The 22,780-nt window shown below is 36.0% G+C and overlaps 1 protein-coding gene and 1 long non-coding RNA gene across 7 annotated transcripts in view; one reads left to right on the top strand and one right to left on the bottom strand.

Annotated features, from left to right (window-relative positions):
• Positions 1 to 219: 219 nt before the first annotated feature.
• Positions 220 to 22,780, bottom strand: part of LOC125225771 (mucin-5AC) — a 181,899-nt gene continuing 159,338 nt past the window's right edge. Inside the window, exons 2-16 of one of the 6 annotated variants that reach the window (XM_048129621.1) lie at positions 16,631 to 16,847; positions 16,027 to 16,249; positions 15,288 to 15,571; positions 11,943 to 12,094; positions 9,368 to 9,519; positions 9,077 to 9,123; positions 8,802 to 8,972; positions 6,327 to 8,315; positions 5,571 to 5,669; positions 5,071 to 5,264; positions 3,871 to 4,096; positions 3,311 to 3,603; positions 3,058 to 3,202; positions 2,584 to 2,782; positions 220 to 2,247 (exon numbers count right to left, since the gene is read on the bottom strand). In XM_048129621.1, coding sequence (XP_047985578.1) covers positions 2,089 to 2,247; positions 2,584 to 2,782; positions 3,058 to 3,202; positions 3,311 to 3,603; positions 3,871 to 4,096; positions 5,071 to 5,264; positions 5,571 to 5,669; positions 6,327 to 8,315; positions 8,802 to 8,972; positions 9,077 to 9,123; positions 9,368 to 9,519; positions 11,943 to 12,094; positions 15,288 to 15,571; positions 16,027 to 16,249; positions 16,631 to 16,847 — 4,550 coding nt within the window. In that variant the 3' untranslated portion in view covers positions 220 to 2,088. Of the gene's footprint in view, positions 2,248 to 2,583; positions 2,783 to 3,057; positions 3,203 to 3,310; positions 3,604 to 3,870; positions 4,097 to 4,380; positions 4,607 to 5,070; positions 5,265 to 5,570; positions 5,670 to 6,326; positions 8,316 to 8,801; positions 8,973 to 9,076; positions 9,124 to 9,367; positions 9,520 to 11,942; positions 12,095 to 12,442; positions 15,246 to 15,287; positions 15,572 to 16,026; positions 16,250 to 16,630; positions 16,848 to 22,780 lie in introns of those variants that run through there. The other 5 variants (XM_048129619.1, XM_048129620.1, XM_048129618.1 and 2 more) reach the window with 5 other exon arrangements.
• On the top strand, positions 18,281 to 22,481 carry LOC125225773. The gene is made up of 2 exons (XR_007177013.1): positions 18,281 to 19,566; positions 19,666 to 22,481. It is a non-coding gene; the product is annotated as an uncharacterized LOC125225773 (long non-coding RNA).

The following is a 22,780-nucleotide window of genomic DNA, read 5'->3' as shown; positions in this document are numbered from 1 at the left end:
CATGACGTAGTACCAAGTAGCTAATTAATATTTAGTCACTATCGTGTTTGACAGCCTATCGATGTTTTTTCACTCAAGGTTACTTTTTATCGATTTCATCTGATGTTTGATATTATGAACCTCTGAGCTCATAGTAAGATAATTCCTACATAATTATGTTTGTGCATTCGGTATTTACGCACAAGGTGGGTCTTAAGGGTAAAATAAAAAGACACAATATAATTATTTATTGCAGTTTATTAACCAGCACTGGTCGCAATTTTAATAGCTCAGGCACACAGCTACTTTATGTAAACACATCAAAATAATAAAAAAACTACCTTAGCTCAAACTGCACCATTAATGACCTCAGTGCCTAAAATCCTGTCCAAAACACTCTGTATAGCCGAAAATACAAAATTCTTACAATACATTTCAAAGTGAAACTACCAATTTTAAATACTACATCTATATTTACAAAATTAGGACTTAAATACTTAATAAGTACCTATCTAGATTTAAATAGATTCGTAGCAAGCGCTTCTAATTTACTTTAGTCTACAGCGGAGTGAATATGAGACCAAAGCATTAACTCTAATTTACTTTAAAGAAATTACTTCGATCAACGAAGAACAGCGTTTGTTTTATTCTGCTTCATTGTTTACCAAATATAAATTTAAATGTACATACTAATATCTACAAAACTTGGAACATGAACTAAACCTTAAATACTACTATGTAGCAATTCATGCAAGCTATTTGTTATTCATTTGTAAATTTGATTTTAATAGAGCATATCATAATAAAATATAAATCAAAACAAAGCGCATAAATTATTATCATCGTTTTAGCAAATTGCGATCTCAATCAGAAAATATAGATTGGCTAGCCATTTCTGTCAGTAGAAAACGGCAAAGATAAAAAAAATAGGCGTCAAAGTTTAGCCTCAAATTGACAATTTGAATTTCACACCTTTCGCTACTAACATAATGGAGTTGCCAGTTATGACTTATTAGAAACTCATAGGGACTTAAACCTAAATCAAGCGTTCTCAAGCAGTCGAATAGACATGTGCTTCATCACTGTACAGCGATGTAGTCAGACGTCTATCTAACAACGGAAATTTTCTATAACATCTTTTAGTTCAAATTTTGTTCGTTGTTGTAGTTCATAAGTCTGATAGTTTATTTCGTCTAAACATAAAAAATATGAATATTAGATATCAGTTACATTTGTGGTATTTTTGTAGTGGAAGAACGCTTATACCGTATCGACTAAACTAACTCTATATTTACAAATTTATATTAAAAGGCAGTGTCAACCACAAAGCTGGCAAGATTAGAAAAATGATTTTCTAAATTTTAATATGGCTCTCATATAAAAAATGAAAATGGTAATCTGTACCAGGATGACGTAAAAATACTGAAAACTAAACATTGATCACTCAATCTAATTTAAATTAAGGTACAACATAATACTCTAGGCCTCTTCTAGTCATTCAAAGAGTATTTCAGTATTATTAACTAGTACGTATGTACGAACACAAAATAGGAATATAATATTGCAATTATGATTGCACTTAAAATTGTTACAATATAAAATAAGTGTGACAATAATTATGATAAAATCGTTGATAACTTCACTCCAAATGATTGAAAACACTTAATATCACAGTTCCCAATACGACGATGGTTGTTATTATGAAGGATAAACAAAATTGAACTAATGCAATCGAATCGCATTTCGGCACGCGGCAGAAGTTTACCTAACGTTATGATTTGCTTTGTGACCATCGAAATCTAAATGGCACTCTATTGGTGACAAAACAATTTTCACTGCATTGAAGATACAGACTTTGATCCTTATCGCTACAGCATTTAAGCATACAGCAGTATTGCTTAAGAAGCGCTTAATAGTGAGACTGATCTTATTCTTGAGGATCAAGTAAGACTTGCCGCTATCTATGAGGTTTTTATTGACATATCCGGAACGTTCGATTTGAGCGTTCTGACATTCAATTCGATCTTAGATTTTTTGATCCTCATAATCCTGCGGCAAAAGTTATAGGTAGATAGTTTCGACCGCGTGACCGATTCTAGAGTAGTTTGTTTATTCCTCAATATCGTTGTCGATGCGAGAGGATTTGATGCCGGTCTTGCCAGTCCAGGGGTAGATTTCGGGGCAGGGCTGACACGTCCTCATGTACCGGACGCCGGATTTGTGCCAAAGATTGCACACTTTAGGATTGTTGCACTTCTTGGGACGGTCCTGGAAAAAGGGAAAAGAAAAATCCTTAATAGTAGAACCTCTTAGTTTATGACGCGAGCACTTTTGAATTATAGTGAAAATAAATGACAACTGACTATAACTTTCCATGGGAGATTATTCGATTATTTTAAGAGCACTAATTCCGTGTGGATTAAACTAAAAAATAAGTAATTAGGCATAATATAATATACCGTTAATTGACTAGTGTGACTGTCTGTATTGCTGAACCTTCTTTCAGCGAAATATCAAAAATCCATATAAAACATGCACAAAATTTATCATCATAATATTTCTAATAAGTACAAAATGAAATAATATAGCATCAATAATACGTACTGGGTAGTTGCATTGGAAAGGCTGGAAGTTATTCAGCCTGTTGATGGGCGTCGGGTCCCGCACCCACTGCAGCGCCTGCCAGTTGGTGACGATCCACACATCTTGCATGCGGTTTATGAAGTCCAGGAACATGATGAAGCCCTCCTTGTGGTGGGGCTGTGTGAACCACGCCGCGTGGTAAAAGAGACCGAAGGGTGCCCTAGAAATTTAAAGGTAAATTGGTTACTAAAGTCACAAGTATCATTAAAACAGCAAAGTTAAGTAATGCGCTTGACATAGGATTAAAGCTTAGGTAAACAAAGATATATACTGCCTAAAATGATAAGCTGCTAAATCATCATTATGTTTCTGGGTTTCTGTAGGTTGGTTTAGATCAATTCCTTGGGTTGATATTGTTTGTGTCATTAGCAAAATCATTCTTATTCAATACAATTATCATTTTAAGCATTTCTATTTTCATCAGAATTAACGTACCTGTTTGTAGTGTAATGTCTGTCAAAGTTTTTCAAAAGCATTTTGTAGACTCCTTCAGCTTCAGGGGGGTTGGCACAGGCGTCACCCATGGAGCAACGGCCACCGTTCAAATCTTGCCACATCACCATAGGTACTTCCCAGACTCCTATAATTTAATGCAATTAAGTAACATGATTATATAAAAAAATGCTGACACATAAATTTGGTGATCAAATATGATAATTATTTCGGTAACAACGCAAAAAAGTCTTGCCTGGATATGATTTTGTAGGGCAAGGCGGGATCATACAGTCGTGGAACAGTTTGTAATCAAGAGTATAAGGCCAGCTCGGTGGTCTGTTTTCATAGACGGGCAGCGAGGAATCGTACGTGAAGTTAGAGTCGTACAACATCTTGAACATCTTGTTTCCTCCGACTGAGAGGAACGGAGCTCTCATTCCTCGGACGTCCTCTAGTTTCACACCACCGTACGCTGCTAAAATCTCTCTTTGTCCAGCCACTTCTCTGTTCCATTTCTTTTGGGAGAACTGTTCTCCAAAACTATGACTGAAAAGTTTAAAATGTTGTATTAGTTACAGTTTTTCTTTATGAAAAAAGACATTAAATTACGTTAAAATATGTAATCGAAAGTTGATATTGAAATAAAATTTTGGAATTATAAGTTTGGAAAGTCAATTCTAAATAGTGTTATCTTAAGTTATAAGAAAATATAGAAAAAAGAGCGAAAAGAAGTTTGTAAGATTAACATAAAATCTGTTTGTTTGATGAAGTGCGCTGAATCCTGTTTATGTGCAGTAATCTTCAAAGACTTACGAAATTGTGTGAGAAGCCATTTCGTGTCCAGCAGCATAAAGGTTTTGTACTTGGCTGTAATCGGTCCACTCGTGGGACACGTAAAACGTGGCTGAGATCGGACAACCGTTGGGGTTCACGCGACCCTTCTCGAAGAGGTCTTGATAAAGAACCTTGTTGAGGTCGTTCACGGAGTCATCGAATGTCAGAAGAACGATCTGGGGCACCGTCTCCACCTCAAGGTCGCCTGTTGTTTTGGGATGTTGGTAGTGATCGTGCGTGTGGTGATTGGGTGTGTGAGTAGTGCCAGGAAGAGGAAGAATACGAAGGTATGGTAAGGATGGTCAGAATAAGAAGGAAAGAGAAGAAAACACATGTTAATAAATTGTTGAAATACTGTTGAGATTTTACATACTATAATAGAAATTGATACATAGATGGTCATGAAGATTTGAATACGTTGTTAGTGGTAGAGCCCAATAGGAAATATTGGATAGATCCACTACGGCTAATTTTCAGGTATAGACTTACGATATCGTATGGGAGGCAAATTCGTGACCATCTGCATAAAGATTCTGAACTTGACTATAATCAGTCCATTCATGGGACACGTAGAATGTGGCAGATATAGGGCAGCCGTTAGGGTTGACTCTTCCATTTTGGAAGAGTTCTTCGTAGTACATTTTATTGAGATCATTTACTGCATCGTCGAAGGTAATCAATACCATTTGCGGGGTTTCGTCGACAGGTATATTTCCTATATTATAAACATGTTTAATTTTAATACGATAGAGATATGAATCCTAGTTGAATGGACATAATGCAATTGACAATTAATCTTAAACAACAAAGTCCATTTCCAAAGTTCATTTTAGGTGACTGCTTACCATCAGGCGGGCCGTATGCTCTTTTGCCGAGATGTAGTTCAAAAAGCATTAAATGGTAAGAATCGTTTTGTCAAGAATCATTCAATACCACAAGGTATTTGACACAAGTCAAATAACATAATGTATTATGCTCGGTAAGATTATTAACTTACCGTATATGTGTTTTCATTTTATAATTTTGGCTAATGTTAAATCTACTATAGCAGCAGCTATACAGTATACTGCACTTTTGGAAGTAATGGTTGGCAAACAATGGGATTAATTGTTACAGTTACAGTGTGTTATTAACTGTACAATAATGTCAATAATATTATCTATTTTTAAAAAATCGTACCAGGAATATCCTTTCCACCGCAGTAGCAGTCAGGTAGCAGGCACACGTCCTTCCTACACTTAGCTGCGGTCTTGTCCGGAGTCGGCTGCGGGTACACGGGCGCTGGTCTCCTCGGCGGATTCGTGTAGATGTCCACGAACTGTATCTCCTTTGACACGATGGCAGTTGATGGCTTCAGAGTAGGGCGGCTGCGACTGCTCAGAAAAAGGGGATGTTAGTAAAAAGACCAATAGTTAATGTAGAATTAGTGAGATATGAAAGATGAGGTGCAGCTGACTAGTAAGTAGAGGTAAATAAGAGTGGCTACAACGTTTCTAAAAGTATGGTATACCTAGATGACATTGTTCTAGAAAATTTAGTAAACATTGTTTAATAAAACATTCAAGAATGAAGTTACTGAAGTGCATCTTGAACACAGTGAGTTTGATTATGCGATCAACTCAGAATGTGAGGATGACTAAAAGCGGAATGAATTCGATGTTTTCATTTGGCTTTCTAACGTTGGTGGGGTTCCTCTGTTGGACTGTGGCTGGTCCAAGGTGGAGTAGTGGGCGGAGCCTCTACCGCGCGTGCTGCTGGGGCTTGGGCTGGGGCTGGGTCTGAAATTCACAAAGTGTCATGTGAGAAGCTCACAGCATTAGCCTTGGTTAGTACGCGTGGTTTTAAAGATCAAGCTTTCGGTCTTAATGCTAGACCAAATCGAACGTTGACGTTGATCGGCCATCAGCTTATTTATATTGAATAATAAAACATGTTCATTATTACAACAGTTGACTGATGCTTTATATTGTTGCTTTCATAAAAAATATAAGATAGTAAAATTAAGATAAGTTCACATGCAAATACCGTATTATTTCCAGTGTCATTTGGGTGCTCTTATAAACTATATGATGGATTTGCTATGTGGTGCATGATAGTTGATAAGTAGAGGAATAAACTACATTGAGGAACTTTCTACATAATACAATTTTACTACATCTAAAAATACATATTTTATTATGGACCATGGAGGAAAGGAATGGTCGCGTCAGGAGTTAACAATTCATAAATATTTAACTCAACCGACTTTAAGTCCCCCAATGGAAGAATGTTAAGCGATAGAATTTAGCTATAGGTGCCATTAAACGGAATGTCTTCATGCTAGTTATACCGCGAGGCGGAAAGTAAGGACGTATAGATAGAAGTCGAAGCCTCCACCTTCCGTAAGTAAATTATATGAAAAAAAGGCTGTTTTGGTTACTGGCCGGCGATGGTACCTCTGGTATTTGATTTCGTTGCATTTTGGGTTCGGTTGCAGACTGTTGTCTGAAGAGCATTTCGTCGATTGGTAACTCCTGCGCCCAACTCCCGGGTTTGTCGCAGCTAACTTTATTGCGGGATTCACTCGAGAGGCGCGAGTGGGAAAGGATAAACTCTTTTTCGTCGGCGTCACGTCAACTTTGTAAGTAGTGGTCGATTTCGTACTACTTGTTGTCGAAGCTATCTCGTTTAGGACTGGAGATGGTCTGTAATGCTCTGTCTCAGTCGTTGTCTTAGTTATTTCAGTAGTTTTTGTCAGTTTTGTTAGCTCATTGTCAATGTTATTATTAAAAGTATTGTCAATTTTTGTCAACTCAGTGGAAGGTTCTTCAATAATTTTAAGGAATTTCCTGGAATCTTCCGGCTGTGGTTTAATAGTTGTTTGTGTGTTTTCTGTAACGTAATTGTTGAAGCTGCTGAACTTTGAATCCGAATACACTCTGTTAGGAATATTACGTAATACATTGTTACTTGAAGTTTGCAACATTGGGCTCGGCGTAGTTTCAGGATAGGCAAAAATCGAAGAAGCCGGCGTAGTAGTAGTAGTGGAGCTGCTTCTGGTTAAAATTGATTGACTGGTAGTTGAAAGGAAATCTCTTTGATTATAATTGGGAGTGTCAATAGCGGAAGGACTAAACCTCGTAGTCGGTTCTTCTGTTATAATATGCACACGTTGAATATGATGACGCACAGGCTTATCGTCTATGAATTTCAGCATTTTCTTTTGGAAACCTATGTTAACGACTTTTTCTTCTTGAGGCGCAATGGTGCTTACTATCTGTTTTACTCTTTCCGGACTTGAAGCTCCGCCAAAATTGCTAAGAAACGCTTTTATGACAGATTTTACTTTTCCACTGAATACTTCGGTAGTTTGATCAGGGACTTCGTCATCATCGACTTTATAACTGTAATATGCAGGTTTAGAATTATAAGATTCGTCAGGCCTGGCAGTTGAACTTGAACTTGAAATTGCTTTTTGTGTTGTAGTATATCTAGTTGATGAAGCAGTACTGCTCGTAAAGTCAATAGCATCATTTTTCTCTTCATTGTTTCTGAGATTGTTAAGTGATCTGTATGGTGAAACAACAGGTTTATTCCATTGTTCATTTGGTCTTTCGTAATGTTCCCAATCACGCAAATCTCTGTTTATGGGAGTAGTTGATTGAATTTGAGTATTTTTAACATTGCGAAGTCCGGTTTCTATCAATACTTCAGTGTCAATAGTATTTTCAGTAGAACTTTCTTTCTGGTCATTAATATTAGTAAACGGAGCTGGGGCCGGTCGTTTGATAACGGTTTTGAGATAGTATTTAGTAGTAGTAGTTGGCGGTGTCACAATATCTTCTCTAGAATACTGATATGAATTTTTTGGTCTACTTTGGGGTCTAGTATAAACAGGTATATCATCTTCAACACTAGAACGACGAAGTGAACTCTCTGATGATCCAACATTGTCCTCGTCAAGTAGCGATTCATATTCTACTGATTTATGAACGTTTTCTAGCTCACCATGTCTTGTGGCTGTTATTTCTTGCTTTGGTTTTTCTTCAGGCGTAATATGTTTTCTACTTTTTTGGTAATTATCAAAAGGCCGGGTCAGAACTGTCAATGTGTAGGGATTATTAGTATTGTTGGGGTTTCGCCTAATCGAAAACCCAGTAGTTAGGGAAACAACTTTCTTATTTTCATTAGAAGAGGTTTTCACTACTTCCACCGGAATATTATTGTTTTTGTTAGTCACTCGGGGTAAATGTCTACGGGTCAGTTTTTCAGTTGGTAAGTTTTCTTTCAACCTATGAGTATTATCAGTCTTTACAAAGGGCTTAGCAAGGGATGAAAGGTTTATTATGGGGCTTGAAGTGGGATCTGTCGTAAGGGACCCGTCAGAAGGGCTATGGTCTGAGGAATTATTAGGATTTGGGTTAAGGTTCTCATCTGTGGATGATCTGTTGAATACAAACCAAAAGAAAACTTTCTAATTTAAGCTCTTAAATATCTCCTATAAATCTTAACATAAAGTACGATATACAAGCCTAAATGACGTTTTCTTATTGGATAGTACAGTTTAGTAAAATTAAGTAGCGGAAAGAGGGTGGAAATGTTAATTAGTTTATAAAAGTCGAGGATAAAGGATAAAAGATACCACAAAAGCTTAACAAAACTGTCGCAGCCAGCTTTCATAAGCAGAATGTAGGAAGAGCCAAGATGTGGAACAAGAATGTATGTACATGTATACAAAATGTTTGTGAAACCTTTAAACTGAATTTTGTTTCAAATGTAGGTATAAATGATTAGTATATTAGTTGTTAAATAATAAAATCAGTTTAAAGATGATGATTTTGAATTTGAAACTGAATGTCGATGTTAATGAGTTTAAAAATGTATGGAACAAGCTTGGATGAGTTTATAGTTGACGATTCCTTTTGTAGTACCTTGGAGAGTATCTAGACGGGGTCATTGCTTCGGTGAAGGGTGCAGTAGTAGGGCGATATGTAGTGGTTGTGCTAGTGCTTGTCGTAGGAGTAGTGCTAATAGAGGTAGCTTCGTAAATCGTCGTCTTCACACTGCTAGGGTGTTCGTAACCCAATTCGTTACCTTCGCCCCTGAATCATTCGCAATCACGGTTAAGAATTGATGTTATTTAGTAACTACAATACTGTTAAAAATAAAGGTATGTATGTAAAAATCTTGAAATTTGATATTTTACCTTGTTGATTGACGAACCGGTGCTTGATATTGATTCTGATTGTTTATCTGAAAAATAAACAATGTCAGTGATTTCATAACTATCATTAATCATTATACTTTCTTTATTATATTCTTCGAGATCGAGATTCAATATATTCCTCTATACCCCCTGCTAGTTTTTATCTTAATCATTGCAATTATTTATGCTTTATGGGGTATCAGGCAGACTTCTTGTTACCAACTTCCGCAGAGATTATTTCTAAGCATTTAAAGAATTTAAGATTGTTTCTACAATGTCGAGGTTTCTTACCTGTCCTTGAATAAGTCTGGCATCATAGTCATCAGCTGACGGTCTCTGCGTGTACTGCACAAGCTCAGGCCTCCTGACCGGGGGTGGAGTGCCGCGGTACGTCTGTTGGACTGCAGGCCGGAGCGAGGCCGTGTTATATTGCTGAACATAATCTGCCGACACCACACCAACCGCCCGTTAGTTACCTTACCCAGTGTCCGTTGGCTTTGAGTTTGTTCGATGATCGTAATGAAAGAATTGCCGATGCCGAAGCATTTGTTAAGGTATGAAAGATTACCTGCCTGGCCCCGTAGCCGAATGGCATTTCTCCGACGCCAAACGAAAACGAAACGTAGTCCGGCTCTGTCGCGCCAATACGCAAGAGCGATAGGGATAGATATCTACTAGCGTTTCGTTTCGTGAGCGTTTCGTGAGCGTTTGTGCCATTCGGCTACGCACCCTGATGATAATCATTGAAGACTAAAGTCACAGTGACAATATCATGAAGTCACTAGAAATATTCATGTTCAATCATAAAATTCATAAGACAATCAAAAAAATTACACATAGTTCAGTTTCATTGCTTCGGCAATTCTTTATCATATATTTTAGTTTCGTGTCTCTGTTTAAGTTTTGATGTATCAAACCAGAAGTAGTTACCAGGAATTTTAATAAACCTGACGATTAATTTAATTTTAAAGTATATGAGTGATGAACACAATATGAGAAACCTTTTAATGCGTTTCCTCCAAAGCATTTATACGCTTACACGAAATGGTATTTTAGGTGTAATCGCTGTGCTCTAGGAAGAAATACGCAATTTCAAAATAGTTTAAGTACCTAAACAAATATGATGTGATAGTATCACATGGGTGGTGAAAGATGATGGATTGTCATGAAAGATGCTGTGGAAATGAGTTATAAGTATATAGTGATATGGTTGTAGTCAGGTGATGATTGATGATGATGTGATTTAATTTGATGTTACATTCGTTTATCAAGATGTCACATAATTAAAATGTGTGTGTCGATTATACAACCGAATTAGGTTTGTGGTGGCTCTTGTGCAAAAGTTGCAGTGCAAAGCACTCACTTGCCGTGAATTGCAGCAAGTGTATAATGTGCAACATATATTAGTGATAGTATAGTGAATTTACCGACTTTATTAAATTTACCGTTTTTATTCCCATCCCGAATTCATCAGTATTATTCATGTCATATCACAAGTTAACAGTATCATATTGTACAAAAACATGCAATCACATCAAGTTTCAATCAATTTTATTTATCCATACTTCCATACTTCCATATCCATCCATACTAATATTATAAATGCGAAAGTAACTCTGTCTGTCTGTCTGTTACGCTTTCCCGCTTAAACCACGCAGCCGATTTTGATGAAATTTGGAACAGACAATCTTTAGACCCTGAGACAGAACATAGGCTACTTTTTATTTCGAAAAATAGGGATGAAGGGGTTGAAAAAGAGGTTAAAAGTTTGTATGGGATTTCTTAATTTTAAAAGATAAAACCATGAAACTTTATATTTTAGCTCTTGATAAGAAATCATTAAACATATATTTAAAGTCACATACAGGTCGAACGCGATTAATTAACATTATTTTTACCTTTAAAATAAACATGGTGGGAAATAACATTAACTAAAAGCGGGTAGATTATATTTATTTGTCTACCCCGAACATTTATATAAATTAATATCGGGTAGTTTTGTGTTGTTTACATCTCCGGTGACATTTTGCTGGGACGTCAGTCTTCCGCGACCACGGCCAGTGCAACCTGGCCGAAACGTTGGGAAAAAAGGTAAAAATGATGTTAATTAATCGCGTTCGACCTGTATGTGACTTTAAATATGTGTACAAAGCGCGAGAACTTAAAGTGTTATATCATTAAACATCTTGATAAGGGATAAGGATAGGGATAGGGATAGCGATAGGGATAGCGATAGGGATAGCGATAGGGATAGCGATAGCGATAGGGATAGCGATAGCGATAGCATTAGCGTTAGCGATAGCGTTAACGTTAGCGATAGCGATAGCGATAGCGTTTGCGATAGCGATAGCGATAGCGATAAGGATACGGATACGGATACGGATAATATGGGTATCGTTAGAGGGATACGGATAATCGGTCGGCGGTCTCTTACAATCAATGTGCTCTAAGACGATCGTTGTTTGCTTGCTTGAAGATTACGTTTGCGATGAGTATAAGCAAAATGTAAAAATATGTAAGGGATAATAGAAACTTTGTACTTTTTACCCACCGATCATAGTGTCGAAATACGGGCTATGTGGGATGTTTATAAAGGTTTCCCCAGCGTATATAGAATTACCTACGCTGTGGTCGATGTGTAATATTTCTACAATAATTGCAAGCAAAAGTATTATGTGCAATCGAAATAATCGCAGATAAATATACCTACAGAGAAACCTAAGGATCCAATTGAAAATCTTAATGAATACTTTTATTACGCGGGCGAAGCCGCGGGTAAAAGCTAGTATTTTATAAAGATTACTTAAATTAAGTATATATTTATTTACTTTTAAGGAGTTCTAGGCTACATTGCTACATAACATACCTGCGTCTTTATACAATTCACCATCTTCATCGTAAACAGCGTAGAAGGGATCGAATTGATCTTGAGCGTAATTCTGAGTTCCATTATACAGCATTTTAGGACGCGGGCTGGCGGCATATGTGGCTGGAGTTACATTGTCAACAGGTTCCAAGCTAAAAATAAAAAGTTTTGCAACATCCTAATATGTCATAAAAAGTAAATCAATAAAATTTATCCGTTTAGTACTCTAAGTCCATGTTTTAGTCCACGTCCAGTCAGTGTTAGTTAAATCAGTAATCTGTGAAAGTGTGGTCAAAAATCAGTCTGTACAATTGTATACGTTTAGTGAAGAACCATGAGCAAGAGGAAAACTGTAAATTTGTTACTTATGTAGTTTAATCGTAATTTTCACTACAATAAGATTTAGCTAGAATGTTAATGAAAAGCCTAATAAACAGTGCATAAAAAATATGTACAAAGTGGTCAAGTATAGGTCAGGCGAGAGGTGTTGTCAGTCGTACCTGTTTGTCTTGTCATCATGTCTAGTCTTAGTAAATCGAGTCTCCTGGTTATGATTGTCACGCGGAGTAGTCATCTTCGTCTGGGCTACCAGGTTGTGGTGCCTTGTCCTGCCCCTATTTTGCTTGTTGTCTTCAGTTTGAGCAGTTTCCTTTACAGTAGTGGGTTTAGCTAGCCTATGCCTAACAGTGTACGGTCTTAGAGTGGTCTGATTTAAATATTTTGGAGGTCTAGCAGTAAAAGGTCCGTTATCGTGCATAGGTTTTCTTATGTGGAAGGTCTTATTTCGAGGGGCATGATGAACGATCTCGTAGTTTGATACTTCAGGGCGCATCAGTACTGTTGGTGCAGGTGAAACAAAGTCTACCATGACCGGAACGGGTATTTTAGTCCTTTGTCGCTCTTTATGCGGAGCTTTTGTGACAACGGAAACATCATTATGATTTTTAGTGGCTGATTCTGTTTTATAATTAGATGGTTGACGATAGTTTGGTCGTTGGGGAGTAATATGTACCGTTGGTTCATCTTCGTCACTTTCGTAACTCTCGTTGTCATCATATTCTTGGTAATTTTGAGCCATCGGTGGTCTTTGTGGTTTTATTTCAGAACTAGGCATGTAAATTGATTTAACTGGCGGTTCATAATAATATTGCTCATCTTCATCGTCATAGTAATAATCGGCCATTTCGGGCGATGGTTTGGGAATGGGTCTTCGCTTTGCTGGTTGTTTAGTAGTAGACGTGACAGTGTCCTTGATAGTAATTGCGGTATTTTGATTTACAGGAGATTGCGCCGTTGGTTTAAATGTTTGTGCAAATAAGTTTTCAAGCTTTGGAAGGTTTGAGAAGGCAGTTGGTCTTGGAGTTGAATGTAAATATAACTCTGTCGATGGGTGATTCCAGTAATGTTGAAGAGCAGCCAGTTGTTCATTGGCTAAGGTTGTTAATGGTTTTGATGTAGATTGTTTAAAAGATAAATATGCATTATGCGGTTTGATCGAAGATGCAAGATATGGCTTTATAGTTGAAATAAAATATGGACGACCCGTAACAGGTTTTTCTTGTTTTAAGAAATATTGTAACTTAGGTGTAGAAAGTAATATAGGCACTCCCGTTCCCGTTTGAAACAAATATGGCCTCTGTGTTATAGAATATACTTGCTGAGTTTCCCCTTTATGCTGTGTTTGGTTTAAATTAGGTCTCTGTGTAGTATTAATGGGCTGGTTGAAGTTATAATTAATTGGTAAAATTCGTTCATCTCTAAAATTCGGCGGTTTTAGTTTAGGTAACGCAGCATCTAATGGTGTACCAGCACTCTGTTGGACCTCCTGGTTTTGTTCGTAATTTAATCTAACAGGCTGCTGGTGATGTGGCACAGGTCTAAAATTCAACTGCTGTGACCGTTCAGGTTGTTTCGTTGTAGGCACGTTTGCACCAACAGATGCGCTAGGGAGATTGATTGAGCTAAATGGACGAGGCGTACTCATACCTTGATAATTTAAAGTTGATGATCTTGTACCAGAATGGCCTGATACAGAGGTAGGCCGTTCAGAAGGTCTCGTGTTTAAAGCAGCATTTTGATTTAGTTTTGGTTTCTGCGTTGTGACACCTACAGCTTCATAATGCTCATTTCTAAGTTTGTCTAAGAATGCGTCAAAATCGAAATTGGGATTTGCAAATGGATTTTCAATATCAGCATATTTATTTTTCGGATTTGTAAATTCGTAAGGTGGATCAGGAAAATCAAATTTAAAATGGTTTTTTTCGTCTTCATCATCTTTTTCTGATGAGTTTTCTTCGGACGACTCCTCGTCATCATTCTCATTTGATGTATCTTCATCATTATAATTTTCTTGTTTATTAGGTCTCTTATACATGTCGGGGCGATTAGATTCGGCATTAAATGTTTGTGATGGATTTCGTTGTGGATTGGTATGTGGTGAAATTGTTGACACTGGTTTACCAGTGACTACCGTACTTGGCAAAAGAGAAGAGTCATGTACAATATTATGACTGTTCTGATTATTAGTATAAAATGACTGAGCAGGATAGCGGTTAGCATTATTTACCTGATTATTTTGTTTTGGAGCATTATTATAAAATCCTCCAGCCAATGCTGCAAAAGGGTTTTCATTATTTTTCAGCGCGGATATAGGTGGGCTTTTGGTAATAATTTGAGTAGCAGAATTCATAGGATTATGGGGTATTCTTTGACTGAATGGATCAGAAGGACTAGCCTTAAATGGCCTCTGAGATTGTGAATTGTCATTTTGGTACACAAAAGGATTTGCGGTTGAATATATATTGTTAACGGCTGTATATGGTTTGCTGGAAGCGTCATACATATTATTTTTATGAAGTCCGTTCAAAGATGACTGGTGCCTTATATTCTGGTTACTAGCTTGATGAGGTAAATCGATAAATTTTATAGGTTTTGAATTCGGCCAGTTTTTAACTGGAGATTTGAAACCATTTTTTAAATAATATCTAATTTGTCTTTTTCCTCTTTCACTATCTTCATGTAAATATTCTTCATCATCGTCTTCCGTTGGCTCCATTTCGATGTATTCCATTATTTCATCACTATCACTCCTTTTTGAGATTTTATCTGTATTGTTCATAGTACTGCTAGAACTTTCGTCGGTAACTTCTCTTTTATTTCTTACAATAGGTTTTTCAATAACGTTATTACTGTCTATCTCGTTTGTTAAAATGTCTAACTGTTCGTCAAGAAGAGAGTCAGTAACGTTGTCACTTGTGTCCTCACTGAAATAATGTTATGTCAATTAATGTAGTTACCTAAACAGTCATATATTTCTTCTAATTTTATAACTATACAAATACTTACTGATAGGTCTGAGGTGCTTGAGTAGCGGTAGCTGTTCTTCTATCTTCAACTTGTGTGCCAAAAGAGAAGGACCCTATTTTACCATTGTTTTGTGAAATAGATGCAGGAATTATATTATTGTTAAGATTTCTTCCAGTGCTGGAGACTTGCGAAACATAACCGTCCCTGTCTTTCTGCACTTGTCCAATGGTTGATGGCTGTCCTCGGTAAACACGTTGTTGTCTATCGCTTTCGATTTCTTCAACTGGTGGTAGGTCATCTTCAACATCGGCGTATAATTGTTGCTGTAAAATTGAATAATGCTATTTTAATTCAAAATATCTCAGACGTACCTAATTTATTCATCAGCTATTTTTCAGCTGTGTGCTCACTGCACTGTATACTAAGTACCTATTGAAAAATATGTAATTCAAGTAACCTTAGGACCCAAACTTTGTTAGTTTAGATACTTGTACCTAAGTTCCTCTAAAAGCTACTACTATTGAGGCCATGGGAAGAATGTAAGTATGCTCACTGCACTGTATACTAAGTACCTATTGAAAAATATGTAATTCAAGTAACCTTAGGACCCAAACTTTGTTAGTTTAGATACTTGTACCTAAGTTCCTCTAAAAGCTACTACTATTGAGGCCATGGGAAGAATGTAAGTAGTCCAGCTGACATTAGCTGACAATCAGGCTTGTCAGAGATCATTCTCAGTGTGACCATGGTATTGACCCGCACCAGGGAAACAACTGACCTTTTCGTATTCATCTCGGTTGAACTTGGGTTGTCCTCTGGAGGTAACGACAGGGTTGGGCTGCGCCCGAGGAGGCGGCGGCGGGTTGCGGCGCGGCGGGGGCGGCGGGGGGTCCCGTTCCCGCTCGCTGATGCGTTCGAGGTCGTCAGTGACCACGGCTGCGCCGGTGCCGGTGGCGTCGCAGCCAACGTTGCGCGGCCAATCGCATGTTTGGAGCTCGTGGCTGGAATTTAAATTTATTTGATTAAATATCTGATGGCACGGGTACCGAGTGAGTACCGACGGATTGATTCAATCCAGAAAAACCTGAGATTTGACCTTCTAGAGACGTAATGACATAAGATCGTATAGGACGGGGGCGAATTGGCGAAGTCTAGAGTCAGATGAGATCCATTTCGTAGCGCTGAGTCAGCAAAGTACCATAGGTAATAAGTATACATTTCAATCCCGGAGGTAACCACATCATAAAATATTTTCACAAATTACGCGCGAAAGTTTAATACATTTAAAATTTGTAAGTTAAAGAATTATCATTAACAATGATATTAAGATTTTTCACTTATTTGAGGAACTGTATTAAATAGCTTAATGAAGATTATTTTACCTGTACATAAGGCCACCAGTGCAAGATTCGAGTAGAGCGCCGCCAAATACGCATACGTAGTACAAAGTGCAGTCTGTAGGGTGTGGGTAATATCCGAACTCTTCAGGACAGTCGAAGTCGGCATCCCGTTTGATGTCAGCGGCGACAGGAACGCTTCTGATTGGTCCAGAGCGCCTGCTGTCGTGCCGTGAGCGATCTGATTGGGCCGCTAGGCATTCTGAAAAGAAAAGGAAACAATAACTTCTGTGGTATTCCAATAAATGGCGGTGTGCTGGCAACACTCAGTTGCTGTCAAGATGGCACCAAGTGTGTGAGGTCGGACAATGCCGTACGGAGAAATAGTTGTTTTATTTATTACAGAATTCCTCCTTTGATATAATATATCAAAGGAGGACAGTACAAGTGGCGACGAGGATGAAAACGTAAGTGAATATTTCAATATTCGCAATAGAATGCGTGCAAGTTATTTCTGAAATAAAATTTGCCGCCATTACGGTTTTGTTGCAAATGCAAACAGCCGGCGATGTAAAACGAAATAGGTAAGTAATTATCATCCAAGAACTATTTCGATTGAGCAAATAAGTTGAGTAAGTACAAAACAATTAAGTCATGTGAAAGAAAAGAAATAAATTAGTGATTTACAGAACTTGAAGTTCTGTTTGTTTGTTACTAAATTGGCTCCATTGAAATGGACCTGGAAAATTGCATTTGTGTGCAATTCAACTATTGGTCAGATGACAAATGTTAAGATTTTACAGGCATAAAACAGTGGAGTGAAATAGATACATTGCTGAGTAAATAAACAAAATTAATTGTATATACTTTGTAAAGTACAAAGTTGTATTGGAACTTAAGGTTTATGTTTTTCAATTTTTATAAAGGGAAAGGATAGATAACGTTCTATTATTTATCTTCTCACTATACAGTATTCCAGTTTACAAATCAATGTATGGAATTGACATAATTTCAAAACTGTAATACCTACAAGATGTTCTAAAAAATTATACACCGTGTTTCACTTAACACTAAAAATCTGAAAACAGTTTGTTTAGAATCGAGAGTAGAATCGATTGAGCTATATCTTGATGGGGGTAATATTTTTATTTAAATTAGCATTATTAGTTATTTTTTACGTGCCCATTCTATTGTACTCGTAATACAACATTGTGTAAGTATATCGCATTGCTAGAGGTTGTTTACCTTTTTCAGTATTTAGGGGTATTAATACTGGCTGGTTACTTGGACGATTATTTTTCCGCTACGAGTTTGACGTTGTTTGTCAGTTTAATCTTAATTTTTATCATAAGTCATAACAAATTGAACTCATACCTAATTTCAACCTTGTCATTTTGAATATTGGGTTTAAATTTGCTTACTGTGATTACTTGTCCAATTTGAAGTTTACTGTGACAAAGCTTTAAAGTGTTTTAAAGTGAAATCTTAGCTGTCTATTGGTAAACCTTATGTTGTTGCAGTAACGTACACAAATAAATAGTTTTATGGTTTATGATGGTAGTTAGCAATTATTTTATTGAGTGTAGAGCTAAAAGTCAAGTAGAGCTGTACAGAAAATTAAAAATTCAAATAAAAAAAAAGTAACCACCAGATTAAAAGATAAATACTCTAGATGAGTTTAAAAAACTAAAAATCAGTTGGGGTGTCTGAGGTTTTGAGTGATACCGGAAACACGTTGTATAAAAGTATATAATGTTATTATAAGCATAGCAGAAATTGCATATCCCTCAAATGTTGGGAAAATTGTGAAAACAATAAAAAGTCAGAAATGACTGGAAGCCTCCAGCGGGCTGGACAAATTGTGAAAATCCTTAAAATTAAGGAAACGGCTTCGGGCCGGACAAGATGTCAAGTACATCATAAATCCCTTTAAAAGACGGGAAAATCCTTAAAATTAAGGAAACGGCTTCGGGCCGGATAAGATGTCAAGTACATCATAAATCCCTTTAAAAGTCGGGAAAATCCTTAAAATTTAGGAAACGGCTTCGGGCCGGATAAGATGTCAAGACATCGTAAGTCCCTTTAAAAGACAGGAAAATCCTTAAAATTAAGGAAATGGCTTCAGGTCAGGTAAGATGTTAGAAACATATAAACAACGCAACGGAGCCACGCTGTGACGTCATCGCCAAATGAATTGATTATTTTTTTTTCTTGACCTCTTTTTTGTACTTATCATTCTTTCTTTTTATTATCTGAGTTTCGTGACGTATTGGTTATACTGTAAGGTCATGTAAACATATTTTTAATAAATAAATAAATAAATCAGTGGTGAAATATTACTGGTGCAGTGGTGAGAATCTGTTTGCCTTGGTTGAACTCAGCTCTTTGGGTTAACATTGCTCTGACTATCATCAGTATATGCACAACTTATGAGTACTCATTTACTCATAAAATAAGAGTACTTGAATTTTGATAACTCTAAACAGTCCATAGAAAGTAGGAGACAAGAGTTTTTATGACATTTCATCTTCTTTTGTTCTATACTAAAGGGTTCTAATACTGAGTTACTATTATCCAGTAACAGAAAATACAGATAGTAGGTTTAAGCAAGGTCTAAATAACATTAGCTCATGCTTTATACATTGACTAGAAAGAAAGTAGCCTATTGTGTAATTGTACCATATAGGTAAGTGATGCCATGACAATATCACATTCCTGTCATCTAGGGTTTCTACCATCTATGATATTATCTATTCTGTGCTAGTGTATCTGTCATTTTGACAGATCAAAAATAGTAATAGCCATGTAATAGCATTACAAATGAAATGGAAACAATGGTGTTGGTCTAGTTAAATGTGGATATTTCAAGTTAAGAAATAAAGCAAATGTGGACAGGTGATCCATGCATGCTGTACAATGTTTAGCATGACAAATCCTGAGCAAGTTATCGCTGAGTGGTGACACATGTTCTGGATAGACAGGTCTGACAAGCAAAGGGAATATACAACAATAATAATAAAAGCTTATTAATATAAAAGTTTTGTGTGAAACATGAATTAACAATTTGTACAAGTTTTCAGATTGCTTTGGCTTACACCACTGGTGTAACACTAGTTTCCAGAAGTAGGTACTGAGAAATAATATGGATGTGGATGGTGGATGTAAGATTAAAAATGCATTTCAGCATGTTGCTTGACTGAATGTAAGCAATAAGAAAAGGAAGGTATGACTGGAAATTATAAAGTACATTCCTAAATATCTACAGAAATAAGGTTTGTAAGTAAAACACTATGAAAAACAGAATGGTGAGTGGTATTTGTAAAACAGCCTGGTAGTAAAGCCGAAAACTATGTCTGACACTACATTACAATAAAATGACACTCTTACTGTCGTATTTTTGGTTATTATGCCCAGTAATATATTTTCCTACAGGACAGAAATGAATACCCATTTTCCAAAGTGTTATATTTCAAGGCAGGTATTCGGTTAGATGCCTTACACCATGACAAAGTATTACCCTATCAGTGTCCTCATATTAAATCTGAGCTAGGCTACAAATCTGTTGGGGGTTACAAAACAAACTGTTTTTATCCACTGAGATATTCATACTAGTTCTATTTATCTTACAGGTCTCTTCCAAACAGGTCACATACCTAATATATGGTGGAATATGGCTGAAAACTGTTCATATCCTAATCAGCCATGTCAGCCACTTTGGAGACAGAGACTTGTGCTCTAGTTCGCTAACACTCTATACCTACTGTGGTGAAAGGTCTGTGCACTATTATTTAGTTTAAAAGTTAGCGAACAGAGTCTCAGTCAAGCAAATAAATATTTTGGTCTGTGTTTCAGAAACAGGTAATTAAATATTATACATTTTATGTAACTCATACCAATGTTAAACAAATATAATAAAATGTAAATTACAAGTATTTTGATATATGTGTCACATCATTATGAGAGTTGCTGTAAAAGTTTCATATACATACTGTTACTGTTATTAGTAAAGTGATTCCTTTTGTGGAATACATTTGATACAGTAGATCTCATAACAAAAGCTCATGTATAAAGTTAGAACTCTGTCTTTTGCCTATTGGCCACAAACATTCATAAGTACTTGAAAATAATGGTTATTAATTATGACTTAATTTTTTTACATAAACTAATCCATGTTAGGTCCATATCTGAAAAGTGAAGTCACTATATGTTTAATATGAATAAAATTAAAGTGAAGTCAGTATAGTTACATGGTGACCAAAGAGTAATATGTTTTACTATGCATATTGTTTAATGTTTAATAAGTACTGCTTGCTTGTATTGTATACCTAAAGATAGTAGTTATTTGAGAGTTATTTTACATACTAGAATATTAAGTCTCTAGTACTTTATAGTTTAGCCAAACTCGATGTGACTGTGATGTTGGATGCAAACTAGGTAAAACAACTTTCTTACACAACACAAATGTGCCAATGGTGGACTTAATGCTAGGATGCATTCTCTACCAACAAATTTTAAGTTAATGATACTTAGTAGTAACCGGGACTACTAACTAACTGTTGATAAATTTTATGGTATGTTTTTGACTATCGTTAAGACAATTCATTGTGTTATTTTTTGATATGAAATTGATTATAATTGACTCATAATTCATTGTAACTACTAACAATTTAGAAAACATTGTATGTAGATTTATTCATATTAATGATTAATCATAATTATATTTTAAAAGTATTGGCCAGATTATTAGTTAAGATTGCGGTATGCCTTCACTGGGCATTATGTACTGACTTACATACCTCGTTTATTCACCTGCATTTTAATGTAGGTACATAGATGTACAGTGGATTAATGAAATATAGAAAGTAAACTACACCTATACTGCATTCATGAAACATTGTATTAGGCTAGCAAATAGCAATGTAAAATTTTGGTTACTAAAAAGCTTGAATTTGTGGTGTTCAATGGTTAATTTCATCAACAATCTTCGTATGTCATAGGTATGTTTATAAAAGACGTTAACTACTGATATTAGTTATCTACAGAGTGATTCAATGTATGATGTGGGAGTACCTACTAAATATTGTATAAAATTTAAATGGAAATTAATCAATAACTGTTTTATGTATAATTGTATATGAACCCAAGAGGTAGCAAGTAAAGATTGTTATAAAATTTAATTCATTTAAAGAAAAGGAGAGGAAACGGGTAAATGTCATCGGGGATTCCTACAGCAGATCGTTATTTCCAAACCAAATATTTACTGGAAGTGGACAGTCATTGTACAGTATCTACTTAAGTGTTAGTATCTTGCGCTTAATAATATTAATAGATATAGTACACCTTGTATGTAGTTTATCTTGACTCTTTAGGGTTACTCTTAAGACTCCAGGAATCGTAGTATGTTATGCTACTAACTAGTGGTTGATATTTCTAGCTCTAAAGTCATGCACTTGTGTTAGTATAAGAACTAACTACGGAGTAGGTATAATTATAATGTGATGTGATCAGATTGTTACTCACTTAATATAAAAAATATTTGCAAAGGATAATCATTTCAAACCTATCTGGAAACTGTAACCCTATTTGTATTTGTGTATAGTAGTAGACATTGTTGATTGTATAAAATTAGAAGTTTATAAAATGTGTAGGTATCTGTGATTCAAAACTGTTGTTGTTGCTACATGCATTTATTGAATTTGGGTTGAAGCTTATTAGTGCTGATTAGTGCGCGATGCACTCTTGGTAATTTCATAAATGGTCCATACATTGTTTTAATTTAAAATTTGTTAAAAAGGAAGAGATGTGGTATTCCAATAAATGGCGGTGTGCTGGCAACACTCAGTTGCTGTCAAGATGGCACCAAGTGTGTGAGGTCGGACAATGCCGTACGGAGAAATAGTTGTTTTATTTATTACAGAATTCCTCCTTTGATATAATATATCAAAGGAGGACAGTACACATGTTTAAAAAAAATATTGAATTCGAATATTATATAGTTATATGTCTACATTTTGTGTTGTTACATTTATGATTTTTTAGTAGTGGAAAATATTGTGCTTTATTTAATTCGTTTTTAGGTCATACTCAATAAAGTTAGTAATCTAGGTAATTTAGGTATATTCGTTTTTTCTAAGATCAATTAAGCCATAATAAATATACCGTATTAAAAATATGTTGTTATAAAACGGACAAGTA

This window comes from Leguminivora glycinivorella, chromosome 4, assembly GCF_023078275.1.
Source record: "Leguminivora glycinivorella isolate SPB_JAAS2020 chromosome 4, LegGlyc_1.1, whole genome shotgun sequence".
NCBI classification, from domain to species: domain Eukaryota; kingdom Metazoa; phylum Arthropoda; class Insecta; order Lepidoptera; family Tortricidae; genus Leguminivora; species Leguminivora glycinivorella.
Note: the sequence above shows the minus strand (reverse complement) of the source record. Positions and strands in the feature narration are given on the sequence as shown.